Here is a 16579-nt window from a genome sequence, read left to right as displayed (position 1 = left end):
AACACCAAAAAATGAAAGTGTTTTAAAGTAACTAATGTAATGTTGCCTTGCACTGGTAAAATTAGTGTATTGGCAACAGAAGCTCTACTATTGTTAATATAAATAAGCTGCTGTGTAGCCATGGGGGCAGCCATTAAAGCTGGAAAAAGGGAGAAAAGGCACAGGTTACATAGCAGATAACAGATAAACTCTGTAGAATATAATGGGGTTTTATCTGTTATCTGCTATGTAACCTGTGCCTTTTCTCATTTGAATGGCTGCCCCCATGGCTACACAGCAGCATTGTTTATATAAACTATAGTTGTCCTTCTAAGGCAAACACACCAGGTGTACCAATGCAGGGCAACAGTACATTATACTGTAATTACTTTTATACACTTTCATATTTTGGTGCTACTGTTCCTTTAAATACTCAGAGATATCACAGTGGCTGCTTCCAAAAAGACACTTTCAGGACTAATTCTGTATGGCTATCTGTGCTCTTCTGTGTGTTCTGTTTGTTGCATTATTGCTGTAAAAGAGCAATACAGTGGATACAGAAAAACTACAGAGGATAGCACAGACAGACATGCCAAACTTTTACAGCTCAGGCTATTGGGTTGTTTGAGGTATTAGCACAGACTCAGGCCTGAATTTGTGGCGAGGCCGCCCCGCAGCAACAAAATTTAGAAATTTCCCTCAAATATGGAGCAATGGGGACTTCTCCCCACTGCTCCGTATGGAAGTTTAAACTTGCGGTCGCGCGGGTTTGGGGGGGGGCGACAACTGGGGGAGCCCTAGGGGCGCCCAGATATGAAATTTGTGTATACTGACATCAGTTGCTAGAGAAAAAGCAGCACACTTTTATTGCTTTGCAGTGTATATAATAATAATAATAAAAAATAATAATTTTTTGAAAAAAATATAACATAAGCAGGTTTCAACCTCCCCCCAAAAACTAATGTGATTTCAAAGTGCAAAGCAATAACTGCCTAATCATAAACATTACATTGCTAAATGAATTGTTATAACAATAACAACTTTAATATATACATAATAGTTACACAAGAACTATTATGCACAAGGAGAAAATTGTTCACATTGTTAATATCTTTCTGCCATCAACTTTTATTACATTCCCCCAGTGTTGGCGGGCTTTGTAATTATTGTAAGCTGAATAAAAAGGTACTTACATTGTGAGTATGTGGTTGCTGTACCACTAACACTGAACCTATTTAGATGTAGTCTGTGTGTTACGACATTTTTCTGTGGTTGAAACAGGATAATATGAACTTTTGGCGCAAACAAGCACCCCAGAACTACAAAGCCACTCAGGCTTACTGAGATGCACATTGTTGTAGTTTGGACCTAAAATACAAAAAAAATGTTATAACATAAACTTCATTCATATCTATTCTGATATAGAAACATCATTAGAGTTTAAGGCTTCAAAAATACTTTAGGGCTCATTTACCATTTTTATGGCACAACTGCTCCATACACAGAGCACTTGCACCAGTATCTGGGGCGGATGTCTAACATAATGGGCAGAACTCTACTTCCTGCTTTCAGCTGTCTAAGCTGTTAGCCATCAGTAACCAGTCAGTGACTTTCGGTGGGGACATAACTGTTCAGTTGTTTGCATTTGAATCTGACCTGCGTGCTCACAAACTAACTGAACAGTTATGTCCCATGTGCCCCCCTTCCCCCTAAAGTCACTGAACAAAGAGGTTAGAGAGCTGAAAGCAGGAAGTAGAGTTCTGGCTATTACTTTAGACATCTGCTCACTCCAGCCTTCATAGATTACATTTTTGCCTAACTAACTATATTACAAATATATTTTATTTTGCACAGTCTGGCTATTTTGCCCAGTTTCATTTTTACACTGAATTGTTCCTTTAAGTCTGCTAAAAATGATTTAAGTTTTCATATTTCTTATAGTTATATGTTACATGCAAAACATTACGACTTTTAATTAGAGGTTAACATTTTCCTATGGGAAGCATGCATGTTTTTCTCATCCATAAACAACAGCATGCAGTTTATTTTGTGGCGTTATTTTTAACTGCTGGGCTCCTACAGAGATATTAGTCATAATACAGTGAGAAAAAAAGAAATAAATAGGACTATTGTACTTACTCTGTAGTCACTTGATGTGACATAAAATATAGGCAGGAAAGCAAGCCAAATAATGCAAGTTGTGTACATTGTAAATCCAATGAACTTGGCTTCATTAAAATTTTCTGGACATTTCCTTGTTTTGAAGGCATATACAGTACATAATATCACCAGGACCACATCATATGTCAGTGAAATTAGCATACTGGAATCTTTGACATTGCATTTCAATATAACAGTTTCTCTTTTTTCAGGAAGTGTATAGCGTCTTGTGCCAGGGAATTCCAACATGAGCCATACAGATACAACAACAATCTGAACTGAGATAAGACTGAGACATATGACAACTTGGGATTTGGGACTGATGAATTTTGGTCTTTGGGCACCATCCTTTACACCGCTGAATATCCTGGCAATGCGATTTGTCTTGGTCAGTAGAGCAGAATAACAAACAACAAAAGATGTTCCAAGTCCCAAACGTCGAAGGGTGCATATGACAGGAGAAGGTTTGGCTATGAAGAAAAATGTCATACAATAACACATAAAAACTCCAATCAAGAGAATATAGCAGAGTTCCCTTCCTGATGCCTTCACCAAAGGTGTGCTATTGTTTTTGATAAAGACTCCTCCAACCAGGCAAGTACATACAAATCCAAGGCATGCAATGGTCACTGGCCCTATTGCCCAGGCATCCTCCCACTTAATGTAATCTTCTGGTAGATCAAAGCAACTGGTTAGGTCAGCGGTAGGCCATCGTCCTTCCCCACAGTCAATGCATGTGAACTCATCAGCAAGGTACTCGTATTTCTCGCATGGGATACAAATCCAGCAGCATACATCTCCTGGTTGCATATTCTTCATTTCATTTGGAGCGCAGGGGTCACTACACTGTGATGTTGGAACCAAACTTTTTGACCACTGTATTATGTCAACATCCAGTGACAAGGTTTCTGCCCACTGGCCAATTTTCAGGTAGGAATATTTACCATTGTGATACTGGAAATTGAACACATTGTATAAACCAATTCCATCTCCATATGCATCAAATTTCACAATGCTGTCTGTATTACTGGGTGGTATAAAAGGAGCTGCCAAAACAAATGAGAACAAACGTTAAGTAACAGTGTTTAGGATATATTTATATATATATATATGTGTGTGTGTGTGTGTGTGTGAATGACAATTTCCTTGGTGACTAGTAAGCAACACATTCATATAGTCAAAGACAATAAATATCATAATCATTGTCTTAGAGGTGCTGTATCATGCATACATTGTTTCACTTGTTATATACTGTAAAATGTATGGTGCTCATTTACTGACAATTGGCAAAATTGGCATCTGTAAAGTAACCCATGGCAACCAGTCACTAAGTATCTTTGTTTATTCAGATGCAAGTGAAACAATGAAAACATACATTTAATTAGTTGCCATGTGTTACGGCCTGATGATAATTTGCCCAGTGTAAGTAAATGTGCCTCAGGCTTGGTGTGCATTTTCTGAAACATAAGGGAGTCTAAATTACAAATTGCTTTATTGCATCTAAATAGTGAGCAGCACCAACTACCGTACATGGAAGTGCAAAAAACGCATTTTGATGCAAGTACCATTTTATGAGTGTGGTTTAATGTACAACTCCCTGTGGGATAAAGAGAAATGAAAAGGTTAGTGTAGCTATGAGTAGATAAGCCAGTCAGAGAAATTGTGTAAAATGTGCCTCTGTGTGACACTTTGGGGCTGATTTACTAAGACACGATTTCGAATCCGAATTGGAAAAATTCCGATTGGAAACGAAAATTTTGCGACTTTTTCGGTAATTTTGCGATTTTTTCGTATTTTTTTCGTTTTTTTCGGCGTCTTTACGATTTTTGCGTAAAAACGCGAGTTTTTCGTAGCCATTACGAAAGTTGCGCAAAGTCGCGATTTTTTCATAGCGTTAACACTTGCGCGCAAAGTCGCGCCTTTTTCGTAACGTTAAAACTTAAAAGGCGCGACGTTTCGCGCAAGTTTTAACGCTACGAAAAAATCGCGACTTTGCGCAACTTTCGTAATGGCTACGAAAAACTCGCGTTTTTACGCAAAAATCGTAAAGATGCCGAAAAAATCGCAAAAGATACGAAAAAATCGTATCATTACGAAAAAAACGCAATCGGACGCATTCGGCCCGTTCGTGGGTTAGTAAATGTGCCCCTTAGTGTGATAGTTTATACATCCATACATGTGTATCTGTGTACTTTTAATTTTAAATCATTGCTCTGTTTGGGTCCCTTTTCTGTTTAGTTACAAAATGTATTATTTAAAGGGCTAGGAATTTTGGTTTTTCTGGACATGGAGTCTTTCTGTAGAGTACCATGTAATGGAGTACCATGGCTTAAGGCAATAAAAAACATAAAAAAATATGATGATGTTTTTGCATCAAAACAGATTTTATGCTAGCTTAGTTCATTTATCAGTCAAAAATGAAACATTATTTGTTAAAACTTCGCTCTATGGGAAATGGTACTACTGTATTTTTGAGCATTGCAGCTAATGGGTTCTATAAGAAATCCAATGTCATAGGAATGTACAGCACTGCATATTCAAATAGCAGTCTATAAATAGAAATCCCATGCCTGTACTATAGAAATGTACAGCATTGCATATTTAAATAGCACTCTATAAACACAGTGTATATGTATGCATACATACTATTGAAACATAAGATAATAAAAAAGTAATAAAAATAAAAAATAAAAAAAGTTATATGCAGGTGATAATGTAGTGTGAATGTAGCTTTTCATTCCCACAGTTTTTATTTTCTTACCACTTAGCTCTAATGCATTTAGTTCCATATTTAAGAAAAGAAATAAATTTGACTAAGAACTGTCACTTCCAAGTTATCAGTAACATAGCCCTTACTGTTGCTAAGACAGCTCTCTAAAGACAAATGCTACACAGACTGCGTACAGTTATTAGATGTATAACTGAAAATTGCATTCCATTCAATCTGTCACATCATCTCCAATCATATGATTACACCAAGACAGGTGCATCACTACAGAAGACTCTCAAGAAAACATGAAATTGTGCATATATTGTAAATATAGAAATGTATAAGACAAAAAGTAATGAATGAATTGAATCAATTTCCTCCGTGGCAGAAATGACAGGTGTTGAGCAGCAGCTGAAGAAATATTGGGAATTAAAAGTCTCTGCTCCAGTTCTGCACCCCTTGCTGAATAAAAAAAATCTGTTGTAAGGCGCAGACCACAGTGTCAGTTCCACCCTGTTTTCACAACCTGAATGCAGATGGTGTTGTATTCATCGAGTAGCCATAAGCCCCTGTGCTCCATTGTTTTCACTTTGCACACTGCCTTGCAAATAATGAGCCATATAAAAGACTTCACTAACTCCACTAAAGTGGCATATGCACTAAACGGGTGAAAAGCTTTCACCTGAAATTTATGCCATCTCTGCATAATTGTATATGTGGCAGATTATGTGAATCATTTTATGCCAAAATGTTATTTTTTACCTCGAATTAACCATCACTTGTTCATAGATCTGTCCCTAAATCAGCGTAGGGATCACTAAACATAAGTTGACTTGTAGCTTTTTACCTTACTAGGGTGATCCTCTGGGCTAATACCCTGTGTTTGTCCATCACCACTTTGTAATGCAATCTTTTTCTGCCAGAATGTTTCCTGTTAGCTTGAATAGGTTACGCCACAAATATAGCAATATGATGTTATGGTGTTGAATACGGTGATCATGCAGAATAAAAAAATACACGGCTTTATAAATATGCCATTTTCTGGCATAAATAGTATGATAAATAGGACCAAAGCATTTGATTTGATTGTTATCTTAATTTATTTTTTTGGAAACATAATTAGAAGTTATGGACTTCTTTATCATGTCATTTGCATTGTCTCTTATACCCAAAGATGTGTCTACCTAAATAAAATCTATCTATCTATTTATCATCTATATCTATCATCTATCTATCATCGATCTTTCCCTCTTTCTTTTATTTATAGACTTTGGGATACTATACTATATTACTATATAATGGTAACCCAGCTTCTTTTTAAAACAGTTCAAAAATTGCAATTAGATCAGAGACTTGTATCTTTATAAATGTATGCATGTCATTAGGAGAACATTTAGAAGAAAGCTGCCATCAGCCTGTATGCCTGGGGTTATTCAGAACCCCAGGATCCAGTAAAGATACAGCACAGATACAGCATCTGTAAAATAAAACTTAATGGGCAAGGCTGCAAAACAATTAGAAACATAGAACAAGGGGTGGGGAGGGGGTGTATTATGGAAATATTCTAACACTACCTTTAGGCTGTTTCTGTGATAATCATTTCTTTGTTTTCCTATCAGTTAATAGAGAGAACCCGGATTCACTGGAAACTTATTATATAAGCATATAAAGAATTTGTACATATTTCAATTTTCACACAATTACATGAATGCAGCGATTCTGAACACACACTATGGCAAGGCAGAACACAGGAGACAAAACATCATGTGCGAGAGAGTATTTTCAGATCTGATGATTTTAGGGTTTTCGTGGCTAATAAATATGATCCTTCTATTTATTTGGAGTTATTCCATTTGTCTGCATTTATTTGCAGTATCTTAGACTCATACATTTATTGTAGGTTATCATCTTGTGTAAAAATATCTATCCAAGTCAAGACGTTTTTTAACCAGATACCAGATACAGCAAAAAAATGTCACCCCTTTTCTTAAAGTTCTTATAAGCTCAGCAATTCTCTAAGTACCTAAGCTAATAAGATATGTGATAGTAATCCCTCTCTTAGGTTGTACAGAAAATCCGCTATAATGCTTACACAGACTATTCTTGTAACTGGTGTTTCTTAATTCTGTGATGTCTTGACAATAAGCTATCTAGTGAATGAACTGACATACATCATTCATGACTAACCAGCTTGTGAGTATATCTGTTTATCCATGACTTTCTGCCCTGTTCATGCTGTTTGTATAGCAAATCAGACTGAAAAATAAAAATTCTTTTAGGGCATCATACATCTGTCCTCATCTGGTGTCAGCAATATGTTCAGGAACAAATATCCTATTTTCAGAAAAAATGTAACTTGATTTGACACTTTATGGCCTGACCTGTCCACTCATATAACTGAACTGAGATGATTCCTGTCCAAAGGCTGTCAAGTCAAGAAGGCAAAACAAATAAATTGAAAATGTTCAAAAGAAAAAAATGTTTTGTCTTTGCAGAGTTTGATGTCATGAAGTAGTCAAGAACAAAAACTAGCACCTGCTGATAACCCATAACCCCCAAAAGTCAATTATCATAGTCAAATTTGACAGTTATTACCAAAGAAATATTGTGTTTTAAAACAGAATTAGTTGTCTGCTTTTGACATTATGCTACTTTTGACATTAATACATTGGGCACCTAGAGGTGTTATTGGGGACATTTTTATCACTGTTAAAGAACTAATGACTATACAGGGGCAATGGTCACCACTGGTGCATGGTTTATACCCACCAGGGTACACCATTCCTTTCTAATTACTGTTTATTTGGTCCGGTAACCATCCCACAAGGAAATTCCTGTGCTGCTACATGGTACCGTAAATCCTATAAATATATTAGGACTTGAATGTAGTAAAAGAAAAAGATGGCAAACCATAAACATGTGATTAAGTCCTATTTTATACCTTCTACAACAGCATGCCACAGAAAATCCATTGTGCTTATGTCTGAAACCATATTTAATGATTATTCCCTGAAATATCCATTGGTCTTATTTTACAATCTATAGATCACATACATTGGAATCTTAATCATTTTCACAAAAGCATTTATTTCACTTAGGAAATTTTTTGTATCGCTAACTTATGTTTTTAATAAGTAGAAATCATATTAATGATTTTGTTTAAGACATATAATGCTAGTAGTGTTCTGCAGCAATTGTTTTTCTTCACATTAGTATTTATAATGAACTACCATCCACTCTACTCATTACTTGAAGTTGGAGTAAGCTCCCCCAAAGTAAAAGGTTTGTAATAAATTTCCTTTAGAGGAGTAGTGCAATATATACAGTCTGCATTTTTTTTTAGCTTTGATGATATAAACCTCTAACTTACACCTGAATCTGCAGACCAGTGAGGCCATGATGTCTTGTGACCCCATTGGAATCCAATTAAAAATAAGAACAAATTACACCTAACATAGACATCCAAGTATTGGCATGAAGCATTTCATTTAATTTCAGTAGTCACAGGTGTTAAATGGAATTTTCTTCCAGTTATTTCGATCTTGGGTATCCTAGTAGAGACCATACCACCAGCAAAAGCATGCAGTATTTTTCACATTTATCTGTGTTTATATAAGCTGTCACAAGAAAGTGGAAAACAGAAGATGTCTCAAAGACTTTACAGATTGTCTCTGAAATATCTAAACTCTGGTGCTACATATACATAAAAATCAGTTACATAAAGTCAAAGAAACATGGTAGCTTAGTGAATGTACATCAAAGACACAACTAGATCTACTAACCTATCAATATAACAAAAGGCTTCAAATACTTCATTCAACAGAGATACAGTACATAAACCTGAAAAATGTAATGTATGACGCACCTTTACTTGAGAACTGTAAAGTCACTGAGATGCATTAATTCAAAGTAGCGTATATATGTATATATCCCTTTGTTGGCATTGGTGAGGCTGATGACCCTTCCTTACACTTCCTTACTAACATTCTGTCCCACCCCCACTTTATCTATTACCTTAAGATTATGACTATATTAAAAATATACAACACTTCAGTAAAATTATAGCTCCTGTTCTGCTAAAACACCGACATATTCCATATGGGTGTATACACTGAGCACAGATTTACTAATAACCAATACAAGAGATAAAGAGGGTCCTGCTTACAAAAAGGGCTTACAATATAGAAGGAGAAGGTATATGAGACTTGGAAAAATTGAGTAACTTTAGAGATGTAGCATTGTGTATTGCATTTAACCTCAACAGTGCACAGTGAAGCTATGCTAAGTTAGATGAAAGTAAATTTTGCTTCTCTAAAGAGGAGTTTCAAGAGACCTTTTGAAAGCAGTGAGATTGGGAGAAAGTTGGACAGAATGTGGGAGAGAATACCAGAGAAGGGGTGCAGCATTAAACGTGATTGTGTAAGAGGGTAAAGAGAGATGTGTCGAGTAGGAGGTCAGTAGAGGAGCATAACAAGTGGCTGGTGAGTATCTGGTGATAAATTACATACATATATATTAAAGAATATATATCAAAGATGATTTCTCTGTTTGTCAATTATCAAATGTTCCAAATCATGTTATAAAAAATAGAGAATAAACAATACAGGAGGAAATCTCTTTTTTTATATGATTAGCTATCTTTATTATATTAGTGTAGATTAGTAAATTTAGCAACCACAGTCTAATGAGAGAGCATAAAGACTCACTGTGCTTGTAGATGTCTATTCATATTGCAGCATAAGATTTATATAGCAATAGCTTGCACATTCTTACAGAGAAGAACTCTTCCACCAGCAACAAACTAAGGGGCCACAAACTCTGCATGCAACAAACTAAGGGGCCACAAACTCTGCATGCATAGATTACTCCTGCCCATGTGTTCAGTCTGTTGAGTTTGGGGTTTTTTATGTGATGCAGCACCATTGAGTTTTAGTTAGGGGTAGATTAATCAAAGTGTAAAATTAAAGCTCACAACAGAAAAACTCACCCACTTTCTATCATTTCTAAGGGATTTTAGCAGTATATTTATCATATGGTGAACATTTACCCATTGATAAATACACTTTTGAGTTTTTCTGTAGTGAGCTTTAATTGTACACCTTGCCACTGCCATTCAAACATGCAAGTTAGGGGATGAGCAGGGGGCATGATGGGGGCTCCTTAGTGACTCCCTTCAGCCTTCCCTTATATAAACAGTGCTCTCAGATGCAGGCAATGCTGTATTGATAGGGAAAATATAGGCTTAAATCCCAGTATTAGAGAATAACTGTTCTTAGATTGTGTGCATAAATGTGGCAACTGTAATAATTGTAAATGTGACAGCTATATCAAAGGAATCTAGAAATGGGATAACAGGGGTATGTTAATACAAGATGGGATTCATTTGAATCTCATACACATACTTAAAATGCACTTCTAAAAGGGTAAGCTAGCAGATCTCTCAGTATTGTGGCTTATATCCAGTTAGGTGTAGGTGGGGATTTGGTGGAAGAGTTGGTAGCAATATGAGAGCTAATAAGTCACATTTTACATTTGGCGAGTTACAGAAGAGCTAAAGCCTAACTAAAGAAATAGACTAAAAATGTTGTACATTATGTTTTGGGGTTCGGTACCAGCCCCAGGCATCTACAGCCCTTTAGCAGGGAAGGTCTGTGCCCACCCCCAGTATCTCCCCAGCTTTTTTTCTTTTGGTTTACTGCACATGCTCTGTGCTGCTGTCAGTTACTGAGCTTAGGGACCGACTCCCAAAATACTGTATATACAAAATATAAATGTCACAGTATAAGTCTAATAAGTAATTTAATCAGATTCACATTATACAGCAGAGTATTAGAATTTAATAATCAGCCCTGTAGCATCAGCTTATATGACAGATGAACTTCATTTTCTGCTTGATAAGTTGCAGCAACCCATAAGCTTAGCTTCTCAACAGCTGCCCATAGCACACTGAGCATGTGCACTGTCCCAGACAGTTGTAACAAAATCCAAGATGGGAAGCTCCTGTGACAACTGTAAAGAACATCATTGCTACTATAGAGATGCTGAAACTTTAAGATAGTGCAGTCAGTTTAGTATATAAAATATGGCATTTCTAGCCATATTCATATTAAGGGTTTAGTTCTCCTTTTAGTTGTGGGGGCAGTAGCGTTTAGTTTGTTTTTAGGAGCATCATAATGCCTACCAATAAATGCAGCAGTTGGCGTAATGTGTGTATTTCACATGGCCATAGCATTTTCATTATCTTGGTTAGGCAACATCAATTTAAATTGGGCTGGGTGAACTGTTTGGTCCTCAGCAGTCAAAAAGTAGACCAACAAAAACAACCTTCTTTATGCTGGATGCAAATCTAGACTAATGAAACCAAACGCTTTTAGATATAATGAAGGCAAATGCTTTTCCTTTTGGGGTAGCTTGACCTTCTCCCTGTCACACCTATAAATCTTTTGTTTTGATTTTGTTAGCTCAAATAAGTACATTCTTTCATATAGGTTTAAGTGGTATGGCTGGTGCCTGAGGCACAGGAAAATTAAGTGACATGCATAAGGTCACAGGGTTGTGACACAAGTCCAAGAAAGGATGCCCTGAAACAGAGTGCAATGTCTAACACTTAGACACGTCTTCATTTTTCCTCTCTTTTAAATCAATCAGAGGAAAAAAAGCTCAACTGAAAAATGCCACACTGTTTCCTGGCTTTCCTCAGGCAATATTTGGGATTGTGAAAGTTGCCATTTATGCATATCTGATGAAAAAAAAGCCCGAAGCATGCACAATGTTTTTCAAAAGCTGTCAGCTTTATTGATTACTATTTTCAGAGGTTTAATTCTTAATATATCTGCAAAAGTATGCCAAACTAAGATGATAAATATTCGCGTTCACAATGACTATTGTAGTGTTTTGAATGTATTTATTATTCTCTGTCTCATATAGTAATATCTTATGCCTGCCGCCCAATATTTCTGTGTATCTGGAAACATATCTAACTTGCATTCCAACATATGCAATGTAAATGGTCTCATGTTATTTACACAATAGCTTCAAGCATCATGTACTTTTTGAATTATATCCTAGTTTTGCAAGGCTTGCAAACAGTGTAACCATTATATCAACAAGAACAATTTTAGATGTTAGCAAATAAATTATCTTTTCATAACAAATTAAACAAAAAGAATACAAAACAGTTAAACTATTTTAATGCAATGGATCAATGTACAATTTGTGGATACAATCAACAAATCATAGATTCTATAATCTTCAGAACTTCTGAGTTTCCAAATGCTGAATTGGTTTTTGACTTGGGGCTTATTCCTTTGGCGTTAGGCAATGAGAATTCCCAGTGGCCCAGGTAAGACATTGCATACTGTCTTACTTTTACACTAAAACTCTCTTGTTGGTGGGCATATCTACACACATACTTGCACACATACTGTACATTTTTACCTTAGCATAACTCCAGTTTGCTTCTAAAAGCAATGCCCTGTGCTACATCTCTCACCTTACTTAATTCAAATCTTGCCACACCTCAACCCCTTCTCCATTTAGACTTTAAGCTCTTTTGGGCAGGGCCCTCTTCACCTCTTGTATCAGTTAGTGGTTGTTTTGTTAGTAATTCTGTATGTCTAATGTATCAACCCATATATTGTACAGGGGTGTGGAATATGTAGACAAGTAATTGTAGGAAAATATTTCTCTCACAAACAACATAGAATTACAGTATTACCAGCTGTGAAAAATAGACACTGATCATGTTTATCTCACATCAATTGGAAACAAATGTTAATTCAGGAAAATTATTTACGTGTTATAATTATGTTGGTAGCCAATAACCACTTTGAGCCACTTTACCTGTTTCCCCTTATCACTGTAGGCAATACATTTTGCACCTCTATTGTACCTGAAGTGTGAACTTCCTATGTGGCAGTAATGGGTGCGCACCTTACACTGGCATACTAGACTTGTATTTTCATAGCACAAAAATGTTTACTGAAGAAAAAAAATCTTTGGATTAGAGGGTAAGGATGTGTTCTATCACCAATTACAGTTCCCTAGTGGCTTTCAGTTTGTTGTGCTGTGCTGCTTCTCCTACTGTTCCTCTGAAGGCCACGGGATGTAAAGAGCTTAATGTCTGCTCTGTGACATGTGTTGATGATTTCATCTCATGGACGTGAAGAGTTGTAAGGTCTCTGCCAAAAACACTAGTCCATCTCTAGAGGTAAATGAATGTCAGAGTAATTGGCTTATTTATAGATGCAGTTACACAGTTCTTCCAAAAGCTTTAGTATTTTATATGTATGACATGTGCAGTTTCATCTTGCTGAAAAATCTCTTCTGGCACACAGTCAAGTTTACAGTGACAAAATATGAATTGCTATTGGAAAATGTTTAAAGGTGAACTGATTTTGTTGCAATATAATGCAATAAGGTATATTTATATACAATAAGGTATATTTATATATCTATATGTATAAGAACATTTTCCAGGAAAAAATATAAAAAAAAATAGCATAACTTTGCTTTACAACTGCTTAACCAAGCAGGTTTTATTACATGGTTAGTATACCCTTTGAAATTACTGTGGTAAAAGCTATGTACTCGCTGCGTGTACTAAAGTCCATGCAGTGAGGATTGGACATTTCAGAGCCCTGTTTTGTAGCATGTAGAAGGTTAAATTTGATTGCTTAATGTAAGACTGGAAACATGTAATTGAAATTAAAGAATGATAACCTGTTTTTTGGTTGGTTTTTGAAACTTTAGGCCCATGTCAGACATTGTGCTTTGCCGCATGAGGGAGACTGTATCTCCTTTGAGCCACAAATATATTTTAATTCAGATGAATAGGGATCTCCGCACATAAAACACTTTACATATGGCTTTCTGGCTTAATCTCAGCAAAATACCTTCTTCCACATTTTCCTATTATTAAGACAGATCACTGCAAGTAAAGTGTTTTACACTGAAGTGTTTTACATTTAAGGTATTTTTGGCACTTTGTCGCCCACAGTAAAGGTGATCTCCCATGGGGGTCTGACATTTGCTCTTAAGCTTTTCTGTTCTGCTGCTCACCACAGCTTTCCAATTTGGAATTTAATATGATGAACTGAATGACAGACTGAAAGGTAAATTGTAAAGGGCCTGAACAGAAGGATAGGTAAGAAAAAATAATAAAAATGGAGAATCAATCTGCACTGACTGAGGGCTGACTTAATTTTGCCTCAAGCTCCACATTAGACAAGTTTATAAAATAAATGTTCCCTTTACTTATGGACATCAAAGTAAGCTCTTTTTGGGAAGGGCCCTCCTTTGCTAGTAAATCTGTATGTTCGATGCATGTACCCATTAATTGTACAGCACTGTTGAACATGTCGGTGTTCAATTTGTGATAATAATAAGTAAATTATATATTTATAATATCAAAATACATAAAGTATTACATTGCTTTTCAAATTGGTGTTTGCATAAAAACTGTACTTTAAATGCACCTGGAATTCCAAAATATGTTTCTATCCAGGGTCAGACTGGCCAGGTGGGACACCAGACACCCCACTTCAACTGTGTTTATACCTGAGTAGCTTATTATTGAACCCTATACCTTAGCCATCCCTAAGGCCAGTGGCACCCTGGACATTTTCTCAGTCTGTGTAAAAATGCAGGCAGAGAAAAGCCAATCTGCTTACATCCAAAATTATGTATTTTCATACTGAAAAATGCATTGATCAACATTTTCTTTTCCTTTCTACACATGCAGAGAAAACACATGTATGTAATAAAAGTCAACAAGTTTACCCAGGCGCTGTAACCCATAGCAACCAATCAGCAGGTAGAATTTAGTGGTCACCAGTTTAAAAGCAATCATCTTATTGATTGCTATAAGTTACTATTACTGGGTAAATTTAGTGCCTTTTATTGCATAACCCCTCAAGTATGCCATTGGCAGAAATGCAGGCCACTAGCCTAAATCCATATTATATTCAGCCTTTACATATTCACATTAAATACAATTTAATAATTTATTGAAAACACACTCGCGGCACAATTATTAAAGTCAAATTATATGATTTAGTATTGCGTGGGTCAACATTAAAATAAAAGCAACCAATATAGAATTTGCTTTTATCGTCCTATCAGAAGCAGTCAACATTGGCATTAGAAAAGGAATACATATGTTCTCACCCTTTTCTGCAAATATGATTTTTATTAATCTGCTTATTGTTGTGCATGTAGTAATGTGAAGCATGTACAAGGCATTTAAGACATTTCACAGCTAGTCCCAGGTATGTCCTTAAATGACTTAGAGTCAATAGTGCTTAGAACATCTGTGTTATTCACAAACCTACTACTCATTCCTATAATAATTGACGCTTAAAAACAATCAAAAGCTATTTCCATTCCAGCTTTCCAATGCAAAGGCAATCAGCCACTGGACTCTGTACTCTGAAACGCTCTGAAACCTGCAGCTGAGTGGATTCTTTTTTTTGCACTTTGCACACTGCCCTGCATTGTAAATGACTCCTAGTGGGCAATAAGATAGTAGGTGAAGTCTTATCCAGTTGTTTTCTGCGTACATGTTCTTCTTACAGAGTAGAGGAACAGTCACACCATCCAGACATTACAAATCAGCAATACAATGTCACTCTGGAGAACCAAGTCAGCCAATTGTAGTTTTTTATGTTATACTGCATGTGGTTTATGCGGTATAAAATAAAAACTACAATTGATTGACTTGGTTCTCCATAGTGACATTTTATTGCCGATTTATAAAGCACTAAGGGCAGCACTCCTAGCCCTCTTGCACTTTTGCTAAGGTATTTATTCATTTTCAAACTTATTGCAACTTCATTTTTAATCAATTTTAATGCAGTTTACAGTGGAGTAAGTATAGAGAAAGCAAACCTCCTCCCACCCCAGGTGATTGTAAGCTCTTTTGGGCAGGGCTCTCTTCACCTCTTGTATCGGTTATTGATTGCTTTATATGTTACTTTGTATGTCCAATGTATGAAACCCACTTATTGTACAGCGCTGCGGAATATGCTGGCGCTTTATAAATAAATGTTAATAATAATAATAATAATAATAATAATACTCAGCTGGAGCGGCTGGGGAGTGGGGGACACAGGTGAAAGGGCTGGTGGAGGGAGCCAAGTAGGTGTGCCACCGGGCCCTTTGCAGATTTGTTTCTGCTAGGTATACTGATATTATATATTATACACAGTATTTATGCAGAAATCTAAATCTGTAAATTAGTAAATTATTTCTATAAAATCTATTCTCTGTTTAGATCCAAATATTCAGGACCATTAATAAATGTATATTAAATTAACATTCTAGAAGAAAGTTGATTCTTGGAATGTAAATAATAAATCATTTTTACATTTAATTTTTTTATATTCTGGGGCTCATCCCTCCTAAAATTTTAACATTGCTATGCTTAAGGACTTACACTACAGAAATAGCTGAAACTGTCAATTAATTTTGAGTTGTATTTCCTCTGCCTTGTCAAAAGGGGTCTGTCCAGGTTCACTTCCTCCAGTACCAGAGCTACAACTGTGGAAGATCTGCGGGGAGCTGTCATCAACAATAACTTCAATGAAGATCCCCACATCAATGCATGAAGCTGAATTAGAGCTGTCTCAGGCTTTGCTTTTATTAAGATCCTCTGTCAGTATGAATCTACCATATGGTAACTTAGCAACAAGAGGTAGAAGATTTTGTAATCTTAAAAAAAATGCTTTTATT

General features: G+C 36.1%; 1 protein-coding gene across 2 annotated transcripts in view; it reads right to left on the bottom strand.

The window, feature by feature from the left end:
• The window catches only part of grm3 (glutamate receptor, metabotropic 3), a 117555-nt gene that overhangs the window by 4513 nt on the left and 96463 nt on the right, over positions 1–16579 (bottom strand). For both annotated transcript variants that reach the window (XM_031899036.1, XM_031899037.1), the window contains exons 4-5: positions 2119–3185; positions 1173–1347 (exon numbers count right to left, since the gene is read on the bottom strand). In XM_031899036.1, the coding sequence (XP_031754896.1) occupies positions 1173–1347; positions 2119–3185 (1242 nt within the window). The remainder of the gene's footprint in view (positions 1–1172; positions 1348–2118; positions 3186–16579) is intronic.

Source organism: Xenopus tropicalis, chromosome 3 (genome assembly GCF_000004195.4).
Source record: "Xenopus tropicalis strain Nigerian chromosome 3, UCB_Xtro_10.0, whole genome shotgun sequence".
Taxonomy (NCBI): Eukaryota; Metazoa; Chordata; class Amphibia; order Anura; family Pipidae; genus Xenopus; species Xenopus tropicalis.
The sequence above is the reverse complement of the archived record's forward strand: the minus strand, read 5'-3'. Positions and strand labels throughout refer to the sequence as shown.